At 40.7% G+C, this 27,633-nt stretch overlaps 1 protein-coding gene across 4 annotated transcripts; it reads left to right on the top strand.

Annotated features, from left to right (window-relative positions):
* Positions 1-832: 832 nt before the first annotated feature.
* Positions 833-19,141, top strand: cmya5 (cardiomyopathy associated 5). 4 transcript variants are annotated; one of them, XM_035435638.1, is made up of 14 exons: positions 833-1,336; positions 3,394-6,283; positions 6,398-7,549; positions 10,000-10,095; positions 10,659-10,892; positions 11,683-11,705; positions 13,407-13,528; positions 13,791-13,925; positions 15,346-15,492; positions 16,039-16,186; positions 17,029-17,162; positions 17,622-17,736; positions 17,849-18,025; positions 18,712-19,141. In XM_035435638.1, the coding sequence occupies exons 1-14, from the start codon at positions 1,209-1,211 to the stop codon at positions 18,959-18,961; spliced, it is 5,751 nt and encodes a 1,916-aa protein (XP_035291529.1). In that variant the 5' UTR covers positions 833-1,208; the 3' UTR covers positions 18,962-19,141. The 4 variants fall into 4 exon arrangements, with proteins under 4 accessions (XP_035291529.1, XP_035291528.1, XP_035291530.1 ...); XM_035435637.1 differs by having other exon boundaries at positions 3,394-7,549; XM_035435639.1 differs by lacking the exons at positions 16,039-16,186; positions 18,712-19,141 and having other exon boundaries at positions 3,394-7,549; positions 17,849-17,981.
* The last annotated feature ends 8,492 nt before the right edge of the window (positions 19,142-27,633 follow it).

The raw sequence follows: 27,633 nt of genomic DNA, 5'->3' as shown, positions 1-27,633 counted from the left end.
GAAGCTAGTTTTTACTGATGCAAAAAAAGATACTGTACGTGGACCACTACCAATATGTAAACGAATATGGCCTTTACTAGGCTATGCACATTGGATTGCAGTGGGTGTATTTTTAAAACTCTTCGAAAATGTCTTGTATTATTTTGATGTTATTGTCATTGGTCAGGTATATATCAGAAAGAAAAAAAATCACTTATGTGACGAGATCAAATTGCAGTAACATTAAAATGTGTTCTATAACTTTTGGGCTTCGCTTTAGTTACCACTTCATTGGAAGAATTTCAAGACCTTCAGTGCAGCTGTAATTGGAAAAAAAAAAAAGTTTTGCTTCGATTCTGTTGATCCGCGTTGTGCGCACATAGTGCGTAAACATTCGATAAAAAATGTGTATGGTTATTCATTTTTAACATGTTTTTTAACACATCAACTTCAATTACATTGTATGCGGTGGGAAATTATGTTTCCAGAGAGCTCAATGATTTAATTGAAATTATTTAATTATTTGAAAGACATCTACGTTTTGTGCAAGGTAGAATATGGTCGGAGGTGACGTTCTTCACGAAGTCACAATCTCTCCTTTTGTTCTACTACTAATAGTATTGCATGAATACATTTTGATATTTTCCCCAAAGACAAACAATGACGTCTCCGCTGTGCTTTTATTGTTGTGTTCTCGTTTTGTTTTCACTCTACTAGTTACACAAAATTTTATGAGTCCCGCATAGTGTAGATAGCCTGGTGGTAGAGCGCAGTTATATTTTTAGCACAGGGTAGGAAAATGGATCTTTAAAGTTGGGTTGCGCGGTGTTTTGTGACACTTGGAAGTCCACCTCATCTCAGCACAGAGGTATACTATCAAACACCGGTCTAGTTACTAACAAGAACATATGCATTTTCCAGAAGTACTTTAGGTCGTGAATGGCAGTTATCACTCTTGTAAACCTATTATTTGTGCGCGACTTACAGCATGACCGTCGAGGCGATGCTGGGGTAGAATGATAAACATAGGGGGCAGTGAGACCCAGTGGCATTTTTCATATAACGAACACCCCCAGCAGGACAGGGGAATACGGTCGACTTCGTTTCTATTTCTAGAGTGAGCTGATTCAGACACGGAGAGCGTCCAACTTGGAATGACAATTCTAGAGCCACACTCCAGAGGACAAAAAGGGGCTTAAAGGAAACTGAAATAAAACAAAAACGGTAAAATGGATAATAACTTACAAGAAGATGGTGACAGGATCGAGTCCGAGATTTCTATCACAGAGTCACAGGATGACCCATCTGGGGAAGATGTTAACGACGAGGAAGATGAGGTCGAGGAGCTCCGCAACAGGTAGGCTAATTGAAATATTTTCACTGTCGAACTAGCTTGCATTTACTCGCCAATTTACAAATTAGTAAATTGATTTGACTAATTTACTAATTTGTAGTTTACGACTATGAAACCTCTTTTCTGTTTCTGTTGCTTGATTAGAAAGTGTTGGGTGTACACCTAAGGGATGGTAGCAGTTGATAAAAACAGGGTATGTCGGGGTTCGAATATTAAAGCCTTGCACAGAAAGATGGTTTGAATCCTGAGACATGTTGTTATGGTTGTGCAGTGAAACATGTTGTTAAACCTGAATCAATTGTTAAGGCAATTTGGCCTTATATAAATGTAAAATGGTTCAATACAACTGTGTAATGGGGAAGATATTGAAATAAGACACTTTTTATTTTATCTTTATTAAACGGAGGCTTCGCTTGTGCAAGTGGTAGTGGAATTGTGATTGAATACATGCAAATGGCTCATTTCAATATATATCTAGGTCCCTATATATGCAAAACAATGCATTGTGATGGATATGATACACCGTGTGGTGTCATCCTGTAGGTTTTTAGACCAACCTAGTAAACTTTTAAATATTAAAAGTAGTAAACTACGATTATTAATATGTGCATGCACTCAGCTGCTATCCTTACTTGTGTTTTGTAGGACGATCTATGTGTACATTGTGGAATCCATTACTAGGATTAGAGTAATGGGGAAATGCTTTTCTCAGACATAACAGATTTGAATACAAGGCCCTCGAAAGACAAGCCAATCTCACTCAGTAGAGCAGCACACTCACTGAGAGAATATCCATTTCCATAGCCTGTCCATCCATGAAAGCAAACTAGCTGCTCCTGCAGTTCAGTGGAAAGTGAGAACCATGATTAAATGCTCTACGTTCAAGTGGTTTTGATGAGAAAGGAGAGAAGAGATACAGCGTGGTGGTGATGGTTCTGAACAACAGAAACGTGACGAGGGGCAGATGGTAAAAAGTGTGAGAGGGGTACATTGCACACAGCCTTAATAATGTTATTTAATATCACATGCATTTAGGCCTTCCAGCGCACTGTGTTAACCTTTCATAATTCAGATCACTTACAAGCCCTGCCAGATGCAAGTCTAGCATCTATGGATCATTACTTAACCACTCACCCCCACCTGTTTACAACAGTTACCAAGCTTTCAGTTTTTTGAAACCTGCTGTGGTGCAATCAATCTCATGCTAGGAACTACATTACCACATTTTAAGTCTCCTCATTACTCTTTCTGAGTTAAAGTTTTTAATGGGTAGGCCAATGGAAATCAAAATATAGGTAAATATTGTGCCAGAAATTGCAGAAGTTGCAAACCAGATTAATACCCTGTGGGTGCCTGACATATCTGCAGCTAATGCAGCATTAGTCAGCATGCCTTGCTTCAGGTGGGATCAAGCCAATTGTACCTTTTTTATGTATGCTGGTCCCATCTGGTGTGTGTAAGGAGTGTCTTTACTGACTGCTCCAAAATGTAGGTTATGTTTTCCCTCCGATATATGCAAGCCTGTGATGTCCCTGCTATATCGCCTGTACCTACAGAGAACCCTGCAGACCAAGTCCACACTTAGTACTTGCCTGTGACTATGACTAAATTATTTACTCAGGCACCTACAAGAATAGTAGTCTCTTAACTTTAAAAATAATATTTGTAGTTAAATTACTCTTATTTAAAGGGCAAAAAAACAAAAATAAAATCAGTTGTACAGTACTCTGTCATGAGATAAATTATGAAACTACTAAAAATTCCAAGGTATCATCTCTTCTTAAATTCCTACATAGGAATTGGACCTTCCCAGGTTGTAACTGTAAATCACTGGCTGCTTTATGCAAGTACAATTATGAAAGTACAATAAATCCATCTTTAATCCAACAGTACATATTTAAAAGCTAACAAGATGCCCAACGGGGTACAAATGCTATTGCACATATGAATTGAGCAAAATGATCGCAGCAGTTCCCTGGATGAACCGTGGCACGCTACCCTAATAAAAAATTAAACCATTGCCATTAACCTGCTCTCTCCTTCTGTTGCTTTTGTTGCAGTTTAAAGCAGATAGTGCAGGATGAATCCGTAAAGCCAAAGCTCCAGTGTGTCATGATGGACCCCTCCTTCTCCATGGTGACAGTGCAGAGCGAGGACAGTGGGATTGTGTGGGAGACGGCCTCCAGTCGCTGCTCCACCCCCTGGGCCTCTGAAGCCAGCTCCACGTCAGAGGCCTACAGCCTGGAGGGCTCTGGAACTCAGGGAAAAATTGTGATCATCATGGACGAGGACAAAATCATCAGGAAAAGGAAAAAAAAGAGCGGCAGAGGCAAGCTTGGAGAAAGATTGAAAAGGCCATCTTCCAGAAATTTCCCAGGTGGAAACGAAAGACCATTGATGACGGAGGTTTCGGTACCTAATGTAAGACCTGCAAACACAGATGAAAATGGTGAGTCGAAAATGGATAAAGAACAGGAGTTATTTAGCCTTGTCTCTGAGGGCTATGAGATACTTAACATTGTAGTACCTTCAAGACTTCCTACAGTCGATGAAGAGGACAGCACTGAACTGGCAGATAACTTATCTTACTTGGAGGAGAACCCAAGGATTAAATCAACTCCAAAATATGAACAAACACAAGAAGAAACACAAGCAATGGAAAGCAGTGCTAACATTATACAAATAGAAGACAACGGCCAGGTAATAATACAAGTGGAAACCGTTAATGTTGAGCCCTCTGTCCCTGCCTCTACTGAGGACACAGCTGATAAAAAGAAGGATGGAGCCACTGACATGGATTATTTTGAGAAATTTACATTGTTGGATGAGCATATTCCGGGTGAAAGTGTCGACGCAGAGGAGAAACTGGAAATGAGTGAAACTGAAGCAAACAAAACTTCCCAAAATTACGAGAAAGCTGGCGATGGCCTGTCTGATGACACCTTTGTTTTTGTTACTGACGTTGAAATAGCGAGCGAGCATCTCGATGAAGTGTTTTATGGCAGTGGACGCGATGACGAACATGACGTCAACAGGCAATTTGAGAATGAGGAAGAAGACAGTGTAGACGAGAGAGAACCTTCAAAATGTCCTGTGAAGGAGAGTGGTTCAGCCTTGTTTGGCAGTGAAGAGACTATTCTTACACCAATTTTCCTGCCCTCGGGACCACCAAAAATCATAGATCCCATTCTTCTTGAGGAGCCGCCTGCAATGTCATTCCACTACACAGATCTCTACGAGGATGCGGTGGGTGTTAGAAAGAAGGAAGAGGAATTTTCGGACGTGGAGAGTGTGGTCTCTGAGAAGTCTTTCCAAAGACGGCTGTCTGACTCTGACGATGCAAGCGGGTATTTGGAAAAGTTTATTTTAAAAGACGAGACTCCTGTGACTGAGGATGTGCCTGTTGCAGATGATCCTCCTGAAGGGGGCAGATTGATATGGTCACAAAGCGTATTTGAGCTCACGGGCTGCCTAACACGTGTAGAGGAAGAGGATGATATTAAGGAGGAAAAAGAAAAGGGAGAAAGTACAGAAAGTTTTAGGAGAAGCCCAAGTCCACGTGAAGTCTGTGAGTCAGTCAACAAGATGTCGGAGGACAAAACCGAAGATTCAGAGATGGCTATTCAGCAGGAGGAAGTAGACATGACAGGGAGAAAGAGTCCAGAGGTGTGTGATGTTGAAAAACCAGTTGAGGATAAGGAGAAAGAGATTGAGAGCACTCAGCCTTCAGATCGTCTGGCAGAGAAGGAAATAGAATTTCAACCTGAAGAAATATCTGAGAAAAAAGCCAGTGTTAAGGAAACGGTCACAGATACAACAGAAGGACTAGAGGTAGCTATAAGTCCTGAAACCATATGTGAGGAAATAGCCCCCAGCAAAGAAGAAAATCTGATAAAATCTGATGAAGCTGCAGTAGATCAGGAGACTGAAATTATGGATCAAGAAATAGCCCCTGAAATTATAGTCGTAACATCTGAAGAAACATGTGAACAAATAGCCAGTGGTAGGGAATCTGTAGAAGATACAAACAAGGAATCAGGTATAGCTCACTGTCTCGAAAGCGCAGTCCCAGACACTGATGAAATTAACAGAACTAAAGGGGAGGCTATAGATCAGGAGATTGCAATTATGCAGCAAGAAATAGTCCCTGACTTGACAGTTGTTAAGCCAGAAGAGACCTGCGAGGAAGCAGTCACTGATGAGGAAATTGCCAAAGAAAAGGTAGAAGAATCAGTAAATATTGAGAGGAGTGAAAGTGTACATGAGGAAATTGTCACTGACAGTGAAACTATTCAGATAGAAGCAGTCACTGATGAGGAAATTGCCAAAGAAAAGGTGGAAGAATCAGTAAATATTGAGAGGAGTGAAAGTGTACATGAGGAAATTGTCACTGACAGTGAAACTATTCAGATAGAAGCAGTCACTGATGAGGAAATTGCCAAAGAAAAGGAGGAAGAATCAATAGATTTTGAGAGGAGTCAAAGTGTACATGAGGAAATTGTCACTGACAGTGAAAATATTCAAATTAAAACAGTCACTGATGAGGAAATTGCCAAAGAAAAAGAGGAAGAGTCCGTAGATGTTAAAAAGAGTGAAAGTGTACGTGAGGAAACTGTCACTGACAGTGAAAATATTCAAATAGAAGCAGTCACTGACGAGGAAATTGCCAAAGAAAAGGTGGAGGAATCAGTGGATGTTGAGAGGAGTGAAAGTGTACATGAGGAAATTGTCACTGGCAGTGAAAATATTCAAATAGAAGCAGTCACTGACAAGGAAATTGTCAAAGAAAAGGTGGAAGAATCAGTAGATGTTGAGAGGAGTGAAAGTGTACACAAGGAAATCGTCACTGACAGTGAAAATATTCAAATAGAAGCAGTCACCGACAAGGAAATTGCCAAAGAAAAGGTGGAAGAATCAGTAGATGTTGAGAGGAGTGAAAGTGTACACAAGGAAATCGTCACTGACAGTGAAAATATTCAAATAGAAGCAGTCACCGACAAGGAAATTGTTAAAGAAAAGGTGGAAGAATCAGTAGATGTTAAGAGGGCTGAAAGTGTACACAAGGAAATTGTCACTGACAGTGAAAATATTCAAATGAGAGCTGAACAAGAACATGTAGATCAGGAAGCTGAAGCAACAGATGTAGTTGTGGAACCTGATGAAAAGATCAAAACTGAAAGTGAGGAGCCAGAATGCTTATCACATGAAATAACCTCTGTCAGTGACATTTCAAGAGGTGATACAACTGCTGCAGATGTGGAGAGCAAGGATGAAGTTAATTTAAAAAATGAACCTCCAGAAGATATTTGTGTAGTCACAACAGAGGAAGAGGTTAAAGAAAAGCACCCAGTTTCAGCAATAGAAGCAAGAGAGGACCTGGTTGAACAGGATGTCTCAATGTCAGAAACTGAACAGACATCCAAGGTAGAACCTCAGTTTCCACACAGAACATCTGAAGATGGCAACACTTATTTGATCAAAGAGGAAGAGGAGGCCATTTTGCCGGAGGACAATGGGCTCCTGTTTCTTGATGATGGGAGGAATTCTACTGAAGCAGTGGGAGAAGCACAGAAAGCTCAAATTCATAGGGGAACAGACAGAGAGCTTCTAAATATTCATGAGTGGCACAGAGATAATCAGTTAAAACCCGATTCAGGACTCGCTGAAAAAAGAGAGAGGATGTTGCTTAGGCTGTCCCCATTGGTTATGGCTGAAGCAGTGGAGGAAGAAGAAGGGGAGGAGGAGGAAGGCCTGAGGCCTCCGCTCAGGAGTTTCTCCCCTCAGGAGGACCTGTCTGCCTTTGGTCATGAGGCCATGCTCTCAGCACCTGAGCCGTTCCAGTTTCTACACCATGACGAGGAAGTGGCCGCAGAACTGGATTATGATATCATCACCCAGCAAGAGGCAAGCGAGCTTCCAAAACTGGAGACTGAAGTAGTCAAAGAGACAGAATCCCCGGAACTTCCCGATGAAGCCCTTGATTCCATGCAAGAGGTCGATAGAGATCAAGGGCTCGAGGCAGACTATGAAATCATTGAATCCTTGGATGGAATCCCCCTGTCTGAGGCTGAAATGGTCGAAACCGATTTGAAAAGAGAAAGCTTAAACACCTTCTGTTTGGTCTGCCGGTGCCCAATTTCAGCTGAGGATAAACTTTCTGGTGAACATCAGGACCATGAAGTCACGACTGTGGAAAAGGCGTATGAGGAAATAAGGGTAAGAGTCTTATTAATTTCTTAATTTCTTGAAGAGTCTTCATTTTCATGGCATGGGCTGCAGGGTGCTGGATTCTTGATACTGGGCCCAGCGCATTACCAGTGATTAGAACAGCTCTAACATAATCAATATTATATAAATCTTTGAATACATTATATGTTGTATTGAGTATTTGACAATAATAAATTATAATAAATAATGTATCATTGATTTTTTTTTTTATCCAGTCAAAAGCAAAGAGCATCCTGGGTAAATGCTAGTCAAATGGCATCCAAGCACTTGTAATTTGCTGCCATCATTTCCTTAATATTGTACATCACAGTTATTGCCTCTGGCGTAGTGGCCAATTATTTTCAGCTTCTGTGGAGCATGCTATGAAGATCATTAGTCAGATGTGCAGGACTCTTGTTTCTTTTTTACTGCAGTTCAGTAAAAATGGATCAAACTATGTTTGGTATATATCACTACAATAATAACACAAGGCACAACATAGGCATTTAATGAAATGGGGTGAATTTTTTTCTCTCTATCATTTTAATGTGACAAACTGAAAGATGGTCAGAAGATGTGCTACGCAAGGTCACACTCTGTTTACCCAGTAGACAGTTTCCGCAGGCCTTTAGTACTACTGCCCAGAACACACTGTACAGCGTTTCCCACACTGGGAGGTGTGTCATCATCCTCTGCTTTGATCGGTGGAAAAAGTCATCTGTGACATCATTTTATGTCCATGACTGACATCTGATCTGCCTCCACTGTCTCCCGGGTGCCAGCATTTGAAGCACACTTATCTGCCATCAAGTTCAGAAGTGTACTTCTCTAGAGAGACTGTGTGGATGCCTTTCTCTTTCCTTTATTTATCTCTTTCCTGGTAGCACTAATTTCACTGCGCCTGATCAAATTATATTAAAAAGTGCCTCAGGACAAAATGTGCGTAATTTCCACGATTCATTTTTATTTAATCAGGCGATTCATTTGTGATTCCATTTTTCAATTATATTAACTTAAATGGAGGAGAAGAAAGCAATATTATGGCACCCAATCTGCTGATTTGGCTTTCAGGATGTGAAAATGAAATATAGAACATGGAATGTTAACTGAACAGAAAATATATTTGCTTGCTGCCTTCTCTCATCAAATAGCTGTATTGAGTGAATTAATGTTCTCTAGAATGTGAAAACACAAGCAGCCACTTTAAAGAACTCAGTAGTTCAATGAACAATCCACTAACATGGAAGTGTGGCACCAAAATTGTGCATTTTAAAGAGGAATAAGGTTGTCAGGGACAACTCAGAATGGCTCAGCATCTGTCATGACATTCTACCATTAGATATTCCGAATGTTAGCTTTTTCCAAATGTGAGTGACAGAGTATGTTGGGGAAAATGTCCTTTGTAGACCGTGAGCAAGAGACTGTCGGTGGGAGCTTCCCTGCATGTTGCTTGCCTGGGTACAGTACGAGAGAGAAGGGAGTGAAGTGGCCAGTTGGTGTCCTCTCCTCTGCCCAAAATAGTTATAAATTCCCAGCCTCCCGCCTGGGGCTGCTGACGGCTAACCACACACCTCTGTGTGGAGCTTTCTTTCCTCTCCATTATGGTGAATGGACTGCATTTATATAGCACATTTTCCAGCACCAACTGCACAAAACGCTTTACAATGAATGCCTCTCATTCACCCATTCACACACCACCGGCTATCAAGGCAGCCATGCAAGGTGCAAACCAGCTCGTTGGGAGCAATCGGGGGGTTAGGTGTCTTGCTCAAGGACACTACGACACAATCAGAAGACTGGGGCCCAAACCGACAACCTTCCGATTCCCAGATGACAGCTCTGCCTCCTGAGCTAATGTCGCCCCCATTATGGAAATTCTAGCACCGCTGTAATGCCTGTTGAACCTAACAAACTGTTTGTTTTTCCCTTGGAGTCACAGATAGAAATGTAATTCTGAAATCTATTTCAGTGCGCCTGCATGGACATTTCTGTCACCATTGAAGCCGCTGGCTCGGTAGTGTGTGCACAGAACAGCTGTGGAAGGAACGGCAGGAAATATCAAAGATGGCATGCCTCTTATCCGCCTAATGTTCTGGAAATAATTTTGTGCTTTTATAAGATTTACGGCCTGATTTCTAAAGACCTTAAGCATGTGCAAAACCGTATTGCATTGATGTTAATGTTATAAAACCTATAACATTACCAATGATTGGTAAAGGTATTTGTATTGCACGAGTCGTTGTTTGTGTTATTAGTTTTGCCTGTGCTAAAAAGGTTTTGCACCTGCTAATGGTCTCAGTTAATCAGACCCTTAATGTTTACTTGGATATCAGCTGGATTTGGTTTCTCACTTATAGGTAATGGCTTCAGACATTGATTTTCCCTTCAAATAACAAGATGTATCAGTTCAAATAAAAAGTATTTTCAGACAATTGAATGATATTCTACATGTTTTTCAGAATAAACTGAGTGAGCGTATTTCCGTCTTGCAAGAAAGATCAGAAAATGTTACCGACCTGGTGTCGGAACTCGAATTGGCATACAATTCAGTAGAGGTAAGAGAAGTGATTATGCATTTCTGTCCTAGGCATGCTATGTGGCAACAAATCACCTTGCACTACCATCTTAAAGGATGCATGTGTTAGGCAATTGAATTGATACACTGATATCAAAGTTGGTACAGATATTTATATTTGACATCCCCTGCACGCTGGCTTTTTAAAGCTCATGGGACAGGCCTGTATTACATCACAAGGCTGATCATCGCTGGTTAAAAATAGGCGATCGTTTGGAATGTCAGGCCTGTCTTACCATCTAATGTGTCACTTCAGTTTCATGGGCCTTGTGAGTTTATTACATTGAACCTTGAAAGAGTAGGTTTTTTGGAATGTTTTGTTTTTTCAAAATTCTAATGGTTGGTGTTCTAGAACTTTATTTTTTAAAAACCTTTATTTAAATGCCAAGAAACCTGTGGCTAGCAACAGGATCTATTACCAGTAGTGATTGTTACATCAGCAATAGAATGTTCAGTTAAGAACATTCTCATCACATATTTGTTATTCGTACACCATAAAAGGATGAAGGGTTACAGTTATAGCACTTTTTCTTATTAATGCAGGATCACTGCAAAACCAGCGAGCAGCGTCTGGACGAGCAGAACGATGAGATCATGAAGATGGTGATGGATCAGTACAACGAGATGTCCCAGAACATGGAGGAGGAGAAGAAGGCAAAGCTGGAGCAGCTCTACGATCGGATCGTCTCTTTCCAGGAGAGCATCGACTCGGCCAAGGAGGCCCTGGAAAAGTCCACCAAGGAGATCGAGGAGACGGATCCACTCACACTTGAGACTGTGAGTCCAATATATTGTCTTTATTTGATAACTGAAACACAGAGCTTTCTAGGCATATCGCTGCAGTACTAGTGTGTGTTGTTCAGGACAGGGTGCAGTCCTGCTGCTATCATGATATCTATGGTATCAGACAGCTGGTCTCACAAGAGCCATGCAAACCACAATTTAATCCCTTTTCCATTATCCTGGAGCAGTCTCAGCTTCATAACACAATAGTTTCGATCAGGATTAAATTGGTTAAATTGACCATTAATTCATTGGGGCAGAAAATTACCTTTTGTAGAAGTGGAGGTATGTAACTCTAGCTCGAATTAGTATTTACAGTATATATTTACAATGAATGACTGAACACTAGGAATTGCTTCTGTTTTTTCAGCTGCTGGGGTTACTGGACCTGCCATGACATTTTACTCCCTTTTCTCCAGCAACCCAGTTTTAATGTCAGTCATTTTTAGCAACTTCCGTTGCTCAAATAAACCAAAAGTTTGCCATTTCTATTTCAGTTATAAAGGCTTAATGCAAACAAACCAATAGGAAATTAAGAGATGTTTTCCATTAGGTGCCATGCATTAGTATGTTTTCATGTCCATTATGTCTCTCATTGACTGTATAGCCTGATAGTCCCATCATTGTAAGATACACACGATCATGATGTCATCATGTACCAGTATTCTCTGCACGATAAATTGGTGTTCATCTAATCTGCGGGCTGTAGGTTCCTTTACCAGCGTCGCCATTTTCCAGAAATCATTTATTTAATCAAATATTTCTCCTTCTTTCCTACCCCCAGTCATCCAAAGACATTAACACGAGGTAACGGAAATGCGTTTGTTATACCCGTCTACTTAATCATAGGAATAATGACTTAGCAAGCCTGATGGGATAGCTTGTCTGAAGTGCATTTTTATGTTATATGCATGTTGTTTCGGTCTGTTGTGTGATATTGCTATAAAAGCAACACAAACAATATTTTATGATGCAGAGATGTGTCTGTGTGTATTCTACCTTTCTGGAAGCATGCTTTAATGCTTTAAGTTGGATTTTAATGTACTAACCAAGTAAGGCAGAATGAGGCAGAGCCATTTCTCTGAATGGAAATCATGAAATATGTAAAGTATTTGTAAAATCTGTAAACTGTAAACCTCTCTGTGTTCTTACTGGAGCTAATAACAGCCTCAGTAGCATTTGGTCTCATCAAATCTCATCAGCTTGGCTGTTGGACTACATATTACATATAGCACACAGAAAGTACAGTAATGTTAGAGTTACCATGCACCATCCGGAATTCACAGAGGAAACTACAGGGATGGGACAGGCCTACTATTACGATTAGGATTTTCAGTGACAATATCAGTGTTATGTTGTTATGTTTATATTGTTTTAGGTTGCAAACCTGCATGTTCTTGGGAATGTTTTTAGGAGAGTTTCAATATAATATAATATTCACGAGTGTGTTCAAAGTTACTTTGAGCCTTGGACTAATTTCTAATTAAGCATGCGTTTTCGTGCATTTACAAAAATCTAAGATCCACAGTTGACAACAATACTTGTTTGTTACTGTTACCTTATCTAAAAGGAAATTGCTATTTAAGCAAATGTTTAATTTCTGTGTAATTGATGGCTAACGATATGATTTTTGGACTGGTTTAAGATGATTTTCCTCATCAGTTTTCTAATGGCAATTGTTTCACGTTGTTTGAAATATTGCCTGACACATATACGTGATGTTCATGTGTGTATCACAGCTATATCATCATTTTGTAATAAATGTGTCATATTTTCTTGCTAACACAATCATTTCCCTTGGTGAAATATGTCTAATTAAATAAAAGATAAACGACTCCAAACGGCTTAAATGGAAAAACCAGGAGTTCATAATTCACAAGTCAGCATCTTAAGTTTATTATGCATATGTTACATTGAATGATGTATTATGTATTATTGAATGATGGATATGAAAATGAAAAGATATTTTTGCAATTCTGGGGGTGTCATCTTTTTTTAATTTGAGATGAATTGCAATGCCCTTAATTGTTGTTCTGTGAGCTAAGTTATACATCCAAAGGCTTTATTAAGGTAAAACATACTGAATCTCTCATGTTTCAGTTAACCACAGTGTAACAAAAATCCATCCTTCGTTAAATGAGCAGTTGCTTTGAAGTTTCAAGAGTATTAAGGTTTTGTGAGGGGGGTAGTGATAGGTTTGTGAGGGGGGTATTGATAGGTTTCTGAGGGGGGTATTAATAGGTTTTTGGGTCAGTATTGATATGTTTCTGATGGGGGTAATAGGTTTGTGAGAGGGGTATTGGATAGGATTGTGAGGGGGGTATTTATAGGATTGTGTCGGGGGTATTGATAGGTTTGTGTCGGGGGTATTGATAGGTGTGTGAGGGGGGTATCGGTAGGATTGTGAGGGGGGTATTGAGAGGTTTGTGAGGGGGGTATTGATAGGATTGTAAGGGGGGTATTGATAGGATTGTGAGGAGGTGTTGATAGGTTTGCCTGTGTTTATAGCTTGACCACTGCTCTGGATGCTGCTCTATCTTTGGAGCTCACCCCCAGTGCATTCCCCCTGTTTGAAGACTACGCGAAGAGCCCCTCTGGAAATGGCCGAAAGGAACTGAAAGGAATCCCAGGTGAGTGAGTGAATCTCAGGTGAGTGAGTAAATCCCAGGTGAGTGAGGGATAGAGAATCCCAGGTGAGTGCGGAGTAGAGGTTTGTCAGGTCTTCTGAGGATATAAATAGAATTAATTAAAGGACTGTTTTATGACACAATTCATATTGTCTAACTTTTCAGAAAACCCATTTACGAACAAATTTGATTGGTCTGAATTGTCAGTGTTATTTTGTGCTGCTGTGTGCTATTGTAGCTCTTCAGCTTCTTCTGTGTCCCCCAGTCCCTCAGAAGCCCCACCTACAGCCACAGGAGCCCAACTCGGCCACCAGCACCTCCGTCACGGTTTACTGGAAGGTCAACGAGGGTGACATCATCGACTGCTTTCAGGTCTACTGTATGGAGGAGCCTCAAGGAGGTACAGCCACCAGATAAGTTGCAGTAATTGCAATTTCGTATTCCATTCTTGATTTTGCTGCAAACAACCTCTGCAAGCGAGCATAGAAGATAAGGGCAGATCCTTATCTCGATGATAATGCTTTCCTGTTTTCATTTTACAATAATACATTTTCAGAGGTTTCCTACAATGTGAGAGTGTCTCCATTTTATTAAACAACAGCACAGATCAATGAATCAATGCGTTTGCAAGTCTGCGATAAGAATCTGAATCTCATAATGAGTTAACCTTAATCAAGACTTTTCGGCAGTACAGATAAGTAACTGTTTGCCCTGCAGTAAAACTGTTAATTGAGTTGAAAGCAAATTAATCTCCCCTTTCTGGCTCCCAAGGTTTTTTGTGTTTTACGTTGGTTAAACTTAGCCCCTGAGACCATGTGAATCGAAAAGAAATATGTAATGATAGCACTGTACTCTGTGATTCTGAGTGGGAGATTTTTTATTGCTTTTACACGGCGTTAAATATATTCCCCAAAGTGCTGTGATTTATATTGGATGCGGCCTTCATAGCTTGGCCTCTGCCATCTTTGTTCAGTAGTTAATTAAGTGAGAACACCAGTACTCCGCACGTCACAGTCACTTGACTCCCTCTCAATTGCCTCTCCTGTCCTTAAATAACAGTAGGCGCTGAAGGGTCTCACAAAGACTGGATTCATACAAGCATACTGGATTCATACGTGCAGACTGGATTCATATGTGCAAATTAGATTCATATGTGCAGACTGGATTCATGTGTGCAGACTGGATTCATACGTGCAAACTGGATTCAAGTGTGCAGACTGGATTCATGTGTGCAGACTGGATTCATATGTGCAGACTGGATTCATACGTGCAGACTGGATTCATATGTGCAAATTAGATTCATATGTGCAGACTGGATTCAAGTGTGCAGACTGGATTCATACGTGCAGACTAGATTCATATGTGCAGACTGGATTCAAACATGCAGTTTTACAGCTGTTAAATTATCTCTGAATAATATGTCCCGGTCCCTTTGTTAGAATTGTGATCATAATAACAACATTAAGGGGAAATGCAAGCCATCAGCAGTGCAATTTTGTACAGCGCTTCTCTGTGAAACATGACTTAAGGGTGGGGTAGCTAAAAATACAATCCATCAAAGACCTAAAACATGGTGCAGTGGGAATTCCGGAAGCCTCGTGCTGGTGCTGGTGCACTCCTCAAAAGAATCTTTGTGAATGGTATCCTAAGCAAGCTTCTCCCTTTGCAAACGGTGCCTGTGTTTTTTATGAGTGGTATCTTAAGCAAGCCTCTCCCAATGGGAGCGGTGCCTGTATTTTTTGTAAATGGTATCTTAGGCAAGCTTCTCCCATTGGGAGCGTTGTCTGTATTCTTAAATGTCTTTTGACCTTTAACCCCAGCCGTATCTGAGGAGTACAGAGTAACGGTGAAGGAGAGCTACTGCACACTGGAGGACCTGGAAGCAGACAAGTGCTACAAGGTGTGGGTGATGGCTGTCAACTACACAGGCTGCAGCCTGCCAAGTGAGAAGCTGTCCTTCAAAACTGGTGAGTGTACTGCCCTCCACACTCTCATAACCAGTCAGTGTACTGCCTTCCACACCTTGAGAACCAGTGGGTGTGCTGCTGTTCACACCTTCATCAGCTGAATTCTCTATCCGTACACAATTTTCTCTGGACACTTTTGTAAAGTCACTCAATCAGATTTCAAGTAATGTGTGTGATTCATGATGCATGTTTTTTATTTATGCTTTCTTGTCACACAAACATCTTGTCTTTGTCTTTGTGTCTTTGTGCACTATGTGTTTTTTTTTTTGCAGTAATTTTTCCTAGTATGCATGTCATCTCCCCTTTACAGGTTAACCAAAATAAATCACATCTCAATTTCACATTCGTCCCCAGCTGAGATTAGTGCTATAGTTAGCATTTGATGATAGCCGCAGGGTAAAGTACTGCTGTGGCTGAGGGCAGCCCTCACTGCCTTTTACGTGCCTGGCCCTGGGGATCTCCGTCTGCTGCCAAATGGTGGAACCCCAGCATCGAGTGTCGGGGCGCTAACGCGCGGAGGGTACAAGCTGCGGTCTTGTGTTCCAGCACCTTCTGTTCCCGTGATCGACACGGAGAAGTGCACGGTATGCTGGGATTCCGCCATCATACGCTGGAGCCCCACTCACCCAAACGCGGTGGAAAGCTACACCCTGGAGTACTGCCGACAGTACGCCTGCGAGGGGGAGGGGCTTAGGTGGGTCCCGTGACATTGCGCGCACATACACACACACGCATACATACATACACACACACGCACACACACACACACACACACACACATACTCACTCCTCTGCAGGAAAAATTAATTTATATGGAGCACTTTGTGCTCCATGCGTATACAAATAATAAAAGCCACAGGAGTGGTGCGTAATTGGATTAACATTGCTCAGGGATATGGAATGGATGCAGTCGGTAGGCATATAGTATTTTTCATTGCACCAGTGACTCCTGCTGGCCGTCCAGGCACCTGTGGCTAGCCCTGAGAAAACGCGTATGAATGGGTCTCTGTGTGTGCGTGGCTTGTGGCTGCTTAAAATTGTATTTAAAAATAATAATAATAGAGGCACACATACATAAATAATATATATGTATATACAGTATATAATGTTTTTGATTTGTACTATATGTACAAGGTTTGATCTGTACACACATTTTCCCATTGTTACTCTATTTAATTTGTACATTGTGTATTGTGAAACAATTTTTTTGCTTTAAATTGCATTCTACTGGGTTCCTAATTTCCAGTATGTTTTTTTTTGTTGCTTCAAGTATTTGTTCTTGCCTACTACCACATGAACTCCTCTGTTCATCCTCAAGGTCTAGACAATCATGTTAAATATCGTGATTCTCACTCTCATCGTCTCCATAATTATCTTGTCCGGGTGCATAACGTCTTCGCCACTTTCCCAGTCATTCTTCTCTCTTGGTCCCCAGAGGGCAAACGGGAACGTCATATTGTAAAAATCTGTTAGCCTCTCATTTAACCTTGCGTATATTGAGGATATTTCCACCGACCGCGCTGTTGCTTTGGACAGGTCCATATCTGGGATACGGGAGTGCGAGCAGAAAGTTCTGCTGCTCGCAAGCGAGAATTACCTCTTCTACATCAAAGCCGCCAACTCTTTCGGTGCCAGCGAGCAGAGCGAGGCCGCGCTCATCTCCACCAGAGGTGAGGCTCCGGCGAACACCGATCCTTTGAGAGGCGTTATGAGACCACCGCAGCACCCAGGGAAAGTGCTTTGTTGGACACCTGCCCTGTTTGTGCTTTGTTTGTCTGGGTAAACATAAAAAAAGATCTTTCTAAAAATACAGTTATTTCAAGTTTGAGTTAAAATAAGATAAACGTGTGGAAAATAATACAAACCGCTGAGCGCTGAGACCAGCCCGGTAACCAAGTGCCCTGTGTGATACTTCAGCTGAGAAATTCACACGTCATTCTGTGCATTTTTTCTCCCAGCACTGCTTCTGTCTTTAAATCCTTCTGGATCAGTCCGTCAGTCTGACAGGCTGGCATACCCTCTGTCTGGGTGCTGCATGATTGACTGGCCAGCTATTCTCTTTTGCCGTCTGCCTGGGTGGGCGCTGCTTTTCTGAGCCGGTTTGATCTTTGACCCCTGGGCTTGTCCAGGCACCAGGTTCCACCTGCTGCCGGACTCGGCCCCCCCGGCTCTGGAGCTGTCTGAAGACCGGGCCACTGTGTACTACCACGAGGAGGCCTTCAACCAACGGGCCAACATCAATGAGTAAGAGCTCCACTCTGTCGCCATATTACACCGTCCTACCGAAGCCCACCCCCCAGCACTGGGGCTTCACTGGGGGGGGGTTCAGCTGCTGTAATTTATCCTCCTCCCCCAGGTGCCTGAGTATCCAGGGGGAGCTGTTGCCCCCCCGTGGGTACCACTATTGGGAGACGACGGTGGGCAGCAGCGACGCCTACAGGATCGGTGTGGCATATCCTGAGACGGCCCGCGACAACCCACTGGGGGAGGACAGCACTTCCTGGTGCATTCACTGTGTTCCCACGGCAACCAGGTGAGACTACCGTCGCTTTACACATGTTCCACGGCCGCCCGTGGCTTTACATCGCTTTCTTTCAGCAAGACTGGCTGCCATGGCGACAATAGGAAGACCAAATAACTAAATGTATCAGAAGTAAAATGGCCAATGTTTATTTGTTATTTAGACAATGGAAAACAAACTGAAACAATCACTCAGCCAATCAGCCTACAATAAAACTTCCAGATTTGAAAGAGTGACATTTTTAAAATGTGAAAGAGTGGAATTGGATAGAGCATGCAGATGAGCCTAGTGTGTGTTTAGGTGAAGCAATGCAAATGACGCTAACAGCATTCCTGGATTAATTCTGTAGCCTTACAGTACATCACATTTATTTAGCAGATCATGTTATCCAGAGAAACGATTATATAAAAGAGGATAAGTACATTCCCCAGAGTTATATTAGCAACACTGTCAGACCTGGCCAACAACAGTCACCCAACCAGAGTGTGTATGCACTGCAGCATCAGGTAGTGATTATATGCCAGTTGTTGTTGGTATTTTTTTATAAGGTCAGTTATGTTCTCATGTCTTTGAAATCTTGGGGCTTGAATATCTGCTAAAAATATACCCTCAAACATTCACCGTCTGGGGAAGGCTGTTAATCGGATATCTATCAGAGATGTTAAGTAATGTACTCCCCTGTCCATTTGTGACCGTAGCTGCAGGTTCGAGCTCCTCCACGACAATGCGCAGACCGCCATCTTTACGGTGGAGGTGCCCACAAGGATCGGCACCCTGCTGGACTTCATCCGCGGGCGGCTGTCCTTCTTCAACGCCCAGAACGGGCAGCTCCTGGGGTCGCACTGGCACAGGTTCGCCAGCGGGTGCCAGGCGGTGCTGGCACTGGAGCGGCCTGGCGCCCTGGAGTTGCACATGGTCTCGGAGGTGCCCGAGTTCGCCAAGCACTAACCCGTGCCAGTCTCGCTCTCAGTCGCATCGACCCAAAACACGTACGCACCAACACGTACACCCCATCGGGGGTCGGATCGGAGATGAGAGTCGCTGAAAAACAAGTCAGGAGAAACAAGGAAGAATTTTTTGCTAGTTTGCTATGTTTAGTACTTTAATTATGCTCGTGTGATTGTGATCAGACATTTATGAGTATAGAAATATTGCTTTACTGATTTATCACAGTTGGGTAGTACTGTATCCTTCATTTTTTATGTAGATGCCAGCATAGTGTTTAGCAGTGCAGTGAAGCACTTTCTTTAGCTAAGGTTATGTGCAATGGTTAAGATGGTTCAGGGGAAAAATAAATGTAAATATTTTTAAACAAATATCATTTACAGTGTATTTTATTAAAGATAAGAGGGCTTTCTCACCGTGTTTGAATGCCTCCTCGTTGCATGTTGCATAAGCGGTGAGTGATGGGGGTAGTGAGGTCTTATCGCTCATCCTGTGAATTGACCTATCACACGTTTCCTCAGTTCTGATTTCAGCCATTATTGCTTTCGGGGGGAAAAGTGATTTAAATCGGTTAACATCTGTCAGAGCAGGGTAATGTGGGGCAGCAGCCTCCATCATGGGAGAGCAGACTGAAGGAGACCATCACCCCAAAAAACAGACTGTCACCCTTTCATCATGTGAGGCTGACAGTGACACAGGCAGCCATTTTCATAGAAGTGACGAAGAGACGATGACGGGTGATGAAAGTTGTTGGGGTATCAATTTGGCGGGTGCTGAGTGAAGAGATATTAGCTTCTGTGTGTGAGTAATAGCATTATTAGACTATTTGAGACCTCAGAGACTATCTGTTGAGAATAAAATTTTACATTGGCTGGAAAAAAAATCTGAAAGCCTTAATCATAAAATTTTTACAGTTTACATATAAACAAGCAGAAGTAAATAAATGCTCAATAAAAAAAATAGTTATTAGACAAGTACTAAAGTCAAGACAATAGAAATTTGAATATGTAGCAACTGTAGTGGAACAATGCAGATTGAGGACAATGCACAAGTATTGATTGTTTAGATTCTTGGTGAGACAGGGAAATGTAATTATTTTGGGAGAGTGCATGAAAAAATTGCACTTGTGCTTAATTTATTCTACAAATGCATAGATGCACACACACACACACAAACACAAGCACGCATGCACACACACACACAGGCACACACACACACACACACACACTTCAGCAAATGAAGGCAGATTTGACTCAAGAATTAACAGTTGTGTGTTATGTGTGTTTCAGATGTAAATATGATCAGCAGTACAGTGAGAATCACTTAGCGTTGGAGTGTGTACTAAAAGTTTTACTGTCTGAAAAGAGTGGTGTTTTAGTTTGTCTTCACAGCTGTCATTTTCACCTTTTTTTTCGGTTCTCGGCACTTTGGAAATATTTTTTTTTAAACCAGGGCCACTTCAGATAAATGTTTTCGGAACCAAAAGAAGAAGTATCGATTTATTATTTTATTATTGTTGTTTTTTTGCCTATGACAAAAAAAGGCTTTTGCCGTAAAGCAGGGTTTCATTGTTCCCTGTGGAAAATCTGATCTTGGCCTTAATCTTTGTATTTCTTTTCAACATGTGTATCCAATTATTTTGTTTAAATTATATTTTGTACACAAAGTAAAGGCATATATAATTGGTTTATAGCGTATTTCAGATGGAATCTTTGACAATAAAAGATATTGTTTAGGCTTTGTTTTAAGCAATTATTCTAATTGCTTTCCATTAACAAAGGTTTCTTAAAGCAGGGTTTGAGGCTATTTTTGATTCTTTATTGTATCCATGGCAATAGCTAAATACACATTACGTTTTTTTACTATTGTTACTGTAGGCTAAATCAAACCAATTTTAGTCATCCTCCCTCTCTAACTCATAGTACCATACTGAAATTTACAAGCTACCCACTAGGCACATTTTCATAGTTATAGTTAAGTGTTTTGTTTTGTTGTGAACAGTTATTTTGGTCAGTTGCCAAACAGAGATGTTTTTTTTTATAAATGAGGGAGTGAGAAGAACTGCATGTATATTAGACTTTAATTAAAATTTTTTTGACCTTTTAGCAGAAACGCTGAAAAAGGTAAAAATTGCTAAACTCGTAATTAATTTTTTCACCTGCTTGCCAGTTCTTCATATTGTCCTGTGAATACTGTGCTTTATGTAAATACCCTTTGTACTTGTTGTGGTGCTATGGTTTTGTTTCATTTTTTTCCCAGAAAAATCTTCATAATGTTTGATGTTCTCTGATTTAGGACTGGAGGTCTGGGGTGGGGGTTAGGGGTGGGGGGGGGGGGGGGGGGGGGTCAGGGGGTTGTGGAGGGTGGCTAAACAGGGATCACTTTTTACATTGTACATTGTGTATTTCTGAATTGTATAGAAGTCCCCCTTATTACATAGATGGTCATAGGTTAATAGAAAAAAGATGCATTTATATACATTTTATTTGTTGAATGAATATTGTATAATTAATCATCACTATGAGAAAGTATGTTTTTTCTAATTATGCTGAACATCAGTGATGGCAGAGTCTTATATAACAATTATTTTTATAGACAAAAGACGTTATTTATATAAATTGGCAGATACTGTATCTTTGGGTCAGTAATCTTAGATTCTACCAGAATCGATTAGAATTTGCTTGAAGAATAAAATGTTGTTTAAGACAGAAGCATAATTGTGGTTTTCGGTTCTAAAACCACTGTCCTCACAGCCAAGAAAACAGGATTGGTGTGAGATGTATAATATACTGTAAACATCAAGAAAATAAAACAGACAAAATGATCTTAACAGAAATAGGGTAGCTTCACAAGCAAATAATACTCTCCTAAGGCTGGACGCAAAGCTTTTCAAGAGCAGCCTTACTGGTCCATATTGTTGTGAGTCTTGGTTGGTCAGAGTTAAACACTGGGTTGTTAACTTTTATATTGTCTCTTCCCTGGACATTTACCAGAAAATGTAAGGATAAACTCAAATGGACATTTCATATGGTTCTCCATAGCTGAAATACTAATTATTTTTCAATGACCAAAGTATCGTTTGGGAAACGTGACATCCCTCAGAGCAGTCTTTCATCTGAGTGCAGTTTGCATGGGTGTACACACAAGGAGGCCGTGGTTGTCGTGTGTCCTCTGTGTGTGTTTGTGTGTGTTTTTTTTTTCTTTCTTTCTGGGGACAGCTGTGTTTTATGAGTGTCTTATTTTAGATGCCGCAAGACACCATGCAGCAGCACTGGGAAACACTTGACTTAAACTGACTCTCCAGGGATGTTCAGTGCGGTTGCTCATTGGATGGTGAGAAGAGGCTGACGGTTCAGTTCAAGCCACAAACGTTCTTATAAGTATGATTGAATGTACATTTTATATTGCTTATGTGTGCATATAGTAGACTGTTGGCACTGTATTTGAAAGAAAGGTTGCAGATGAAGGCAGCTCAACTAACCCGTCGGAATTTGTTAGTTGAGGGTGTTTTAAAGCCAAAGCAATATTTGTGTGGACTTTGTTTTCCTCTGTGGCTGTTCTCGGTGAACTTACTTGTGTGAAAAGTTTCCATTTTGTGCAGATGTTGAAAGTTGTTCTGACTCCACATCATTTTGACAGAATGTGATCCAGTTGAAAAGACATAGGTTAAAATGAAATGGCAATAAACGAGGATTGAGTTCTATGACCAGTCTCCTCTTATGAATATATCTGAGTATCTGCTTCCTATAACTTTGAAGTTCTATCATATTTCATGATGCTTCTTAGTCTGCACACACTCCTCAGTTCATGCTGTAAAATAGTTCAGATTGTAAATACTTGTCATATAGTCATCTTGTTTTCCCTGAGCTAAAATGTTATCCACTATCCTATGTGATATTCCATATACGACACTTGTGTGCGTCAGCTGTTCTGGCACATTAGTCTGCTTACGATTGGAAACAAATAATACTGAGCATTTTCCATCATAAACATTTGAAGATTTTACAGATTCCGACCACTAGATGTCACGCTATAACAATTTATTCAAAGGCTATATTGTGACTGAAGCAATAATAAACCTGAAACCTATAGCTCAAACATAATGCCATTTATTTTTAGTTATTTTATGTTTCACTCCTCTTTAAATATTAGTCCCATTATCTGAAAGCGTGTGTCCAGAGAAAAGCGCCTGTAGTTTTTCAGCAGTTCATGAATTCTTTCATTGCAGTCCTACCTGCCGCGAGTGTAGGCCTACTGCTTATTCGAATGCCAGGAGGTGACTGGGGTACTTCCACAGAAGCAGAGACCGATTACGCAGGGTTTCCATTCCCAAACACACCCTCCAATAATGGCACCGCGCACGTAAATTCCGTTTGAGTGTCGACCGTACGTAACGATAGAAAAATTCAACCGTGATGCATTTTCAGGAGTGGTGCAATGTTTAATGATATTCCCCGCTGCTGTTCACTTTTTGTCGGAATTTTTGACCAGATCGCATTTCTCTAATTAGACCAGAGGAATGAGGGGATATTAGTGCAATATTTTCAGTCGGTTACTGCAGGACGACATGTAAAACAGATGTTTCATTAACTTGTCCCACATATTATCAATGGGCATCTCCAGTTTTCGTGCTGGGATCGTAGAGAAAAGAAACGTTGCATGATCAAACGACTGAGACAAGTCATATGGTTGTTTGATGAGGGAGTTATTGATTAATTTGCTCCACACATTGTTTATTATTTTCATGTTGCCTACGGTTCAAGACACAATGACTGGAAATCTGTGTAGGTTTTTATATTGCGCTTCCATGAATATTCACCTAAAACTACTTATTTAGATGTTTATGTTAGGGAAACGGGAAGTTTGTAGTAACTCTAATATTTGAATATCTTAATGACATGTCTGGTTCTTTGTTGCTGTTAGTTCTGAATAACTATATAATTATAGATATTTTCCTTGATATTATTTAAATTAAGTTCTGTTGGCTGAACTTTAAAGTACAGCCCTCTCTTACTGTAAAGTGTACTGCCACAATGGCACCAGGGGTTCTGGCTGTACGTCCACAGGAGATTGATGTGTTCAGAGCCTCTGTCCCTCTATCATATGCCAAAATGCTCTTAACTCTCATCTCCCTCTTGTGCTAATCCCAATTCCTGAACTGCCAGATAACATGTACCGACTGTGTTCTTTTTGGTGCAGAGCTCCTTGATCACTGTAGAGCACAATGACAGTGGGACAAGGGCCAAACATGTCCAGCTGCAGACAGGCCTTTGGATAAGGAGACCCATTAGACCTTTTAACGTGTGATACCAGACAGAAATGCAGACGCCTCACATGGAACATTTTGTTCCAAACTGGAGAAACTACAGACACTTCCTGGCATCGCACAGGAAAAAAGAACCTGCCAGACAAAGACTGAAAGCAAGGAGTGGAATGAAACTGAGCCTGTCCACTGCATTTCCAAAAAGCATATCGCTCCAAGAGGAAGGTTCTGCCGTCTCCAAAAATGTGGAAATTCCTTTGTGTGGAATTCCAACATTCCAATCGAGTGCCTACCATTTTGGCCTTTTAGACACCACTTCACAATAGAACACAATAAATAAACTGAACACATGGGCAAATGACAGGAAAATATGCCCGAGTATTCGCTGATATTTCTGCAGACTGACTACACAAGCAATTTAGGAATCAATATAAAGCATGTAAAATGATATACCGTGTGGTCAATCTGAATAGTTGACCCTCAGTTCATAGAAAATAATAAGTCCCTTAAATCTCTGATGCTTTGCTAGAGTAGAACAGACTAATACATGCAATGTTTGCCCCGACAGGACAGTCAAATGACAGCATTCATGGCCACGTTTTCTCTCCGACGTTGGCTTATACTGCACGAAATGCTGGCCGAGGTCGAAAAGCAACGTCTTTCGGCTCCAAAAGCGTGGAAACGCATTTTATTTTTCCAAAGGAAATAATTCAATGATTGCCGTCTGAGCACAGCACGTCCCTTGTACTTTTATAAAATCGACGACATCATTTCTGGTAAGCAGGAGGGGTTCTTTTCCATTCCCTGGACATACGCTGGCAACCTCCACAGAGTGGCGGATTAGCAAACGGCTGCTTACCTCCTACGTGAGATGTCCGCACCAAGTTCCACAGAAGCACTAGGCCTACTGCCCTAGAGAGATGACGAGAGAAAAGAGCGCTTGTGTATTTTTCATGTAAAAAACGTACTGAATACGTTGCTGGGATCGATATTTGAATCCGAAATTCAGGATTCCTGAATTCCTGATACATTTCCCTTCATTACACGGAGTATCAGAAGGCAGCACATTCAGTTCATGGACAGGTCTGGTTTTTGAAGCTGGCCTAATCGGACCGGCACGCAGACGAACAGGTCTTATGGGGCCAGACAGACAGATGCCGCGTTCCACAAAACTCCAAACAAAGGATAGACAGAAAAGACGAGTGTCATGCATTGATATTTGTGGTCCGGGAAGACAAAATGTCCCCCCTAGAGGACGCTGGAGCGTCTTGCTGTGAGCTTGTTTATGGCTTAATGAAAATCAGACCCTGTGAGGACTTTCTTTTCGCACAAGCCTTGTCCTCTAAGCTGACCTTCAAGGGAGGAATGCCAGTTTCAGGCAGCTGAACCAGAGGGAGAGTGTGCAGCTGTGTGCAGCATCACTTGCTTCATTACAGAAAACATGGGCTTCCGGAAGGTAGCCAGCTCTGACAGAGCTTCAGTGAAAGGTGCTTCAGACTATGAGGTCATTTTTCAAGTGTCCAATGTGTGCAGTTAACTAAAACAATGCTGAGAAATGTGTCAAACAACGGGAAGGCCATCATTCCGTCTGTTTAATTTTCCCCAGAGTAGAAAGTGAACTACAGAGGTAACAGCTTTTTTAATATAGTGTCTTGGTTTTATTTTTGCAGTGGGATCTTACAGTTGGCCAAAAAGTGCATTGGAAAAAGTTATTTTAGTTTGTCAAGTAATGTCAATATTATTCTTATTTCAGGTGACCAACGAGAGTGAGCTTGCTTAATATTTCTAAATAAATTTTCTAAATAATAGTGTTCATTGGCATCCGAAACAAAAAATGTCTTCATGGACAGACAGCTCAGGAAAATTACAACAGAAAGAAGCTATACAACACAAAAGATAGGCACACCCTAGTTTACTTTGACAAGATGTGGTGCAACACAAATATGATGGAAACTCCAAACACAAGCAAAGCACTTACAGTAAATTAGATAATATAGCCACATTCAAAGTAACTAGGGCAGGCAATCCTTCATATATTCAGGTCATATCTACTCCATAATGCAGAATACTGTATATAGTTAATTGTGCCTAAATTTTAGACTAGTTAGATGTTTAGGTAAAATGAAAATTTCCCTCCCCAGACATACATAACATACATAAAAGGCATGGCGTAACATTAAGGACACTGAACACAAAGTGATAAAATATGTTTTAAGGTACCCTGTACAGCTATACAAGGCAGCAAAAAACATGCACTATATACACACAGCCCTTGGAAAACTACAAAAAAAAGAAAAGAAAACTACATTAAAATGAATCTAATATACAACACAAAGGCAAAAACACACAGCAATGCAAACTCCAAAGGTGGCACGAATTTTGGAATTACAAACTATTTGAGATGTCTCTTTATAAGATGTCTTATCTTCATGTTATATGACAAAACAAAACAGCATAAGATTTTTATATAGAGAAAAGAAAATATTTGACAATTCACAATAAACAAGAAAATATGTTGAAATTGGGCAAAATGCGATCTCGGATTTCCATGTTATAAGAACATGTTTAAAAATCCTTAAACATTCTTAGTCCAAGATATTTTTGTAATGACCAACAATTTATCAAAAAATCATTTTTGGTGTGTTTTGTATCTGACATAGCCAAATCTATTCAATCACACTCCAAGATAAAGCATGAACAGTCTAGAAGTTTGCAGACTGTACTATTACAGAAAGTACTAGAGTATAACCAGAAAAAGGAAATCCACATTACTGGAGATCCTTAAACACAGGATGATGAATATGCGATTTAAATAAATAATAGCCAATTATATCACTGCTATCCATCAATCCTAATAGCATTCTAGCTAAAGGGAATCATTGATAATACATTACCCTCATCAAATTATATCTGACTCATTCTAAGCAATTAATGTCACTGGAAAATACAATATTTCATATCGTTATGAACACAATTGTGTATATCTACAGAATTAAAGGAAATATTTTCTGTTAAACTTTGTTGCCAGACATACAAGAGATGGCTGACGTGCAATTACCAATAAGAAAGGAGTCCTTCCATTGTAGAATGAACCTGCAGCCAACTGCTTTAATGTCCAAAAAATGTCACCTTCTGTTCTGGACAAAGCACTAACCCTTTTCCCAGACAGCATAACACAGCTGAAAAACACACTGTACTACATGAACAAACTGGAATTGTGTTATAACGTACTGCTCTTTATTTAGCTAATCACACAAAACATGTAATATTCATCCGATAGCCTTTATAATAATAATAACAATATTAATAATAATAATAATAATAGCTGCTTTCATAGCTTCTCATTTATAAAACTGCTAGCAGTACACAATACCCTGCTGTAATATCATTTAGCAAAATAACACCTTTTTTT

Source organism: Anguilla anguilla, chromosome 10 (assembly GCF_013347855.1).
Source record: "Anguilla anguilla isolate fAngAng1 chromosome 10, fAngAng1.pri, whole genome shotgun sequence".
In the NCBI taxonomy this organism is placed as follows: Eukaryota; Metazoa; Chordata; class Actinopteri; order Anguilliformes; family Anguillidae; genus Anguilla; species Anguilla anguilla.
Note: the sequence above shows the minus strand (reverse complement) of the source record. Positions and strands in the feature narration are given on the sequence as shown.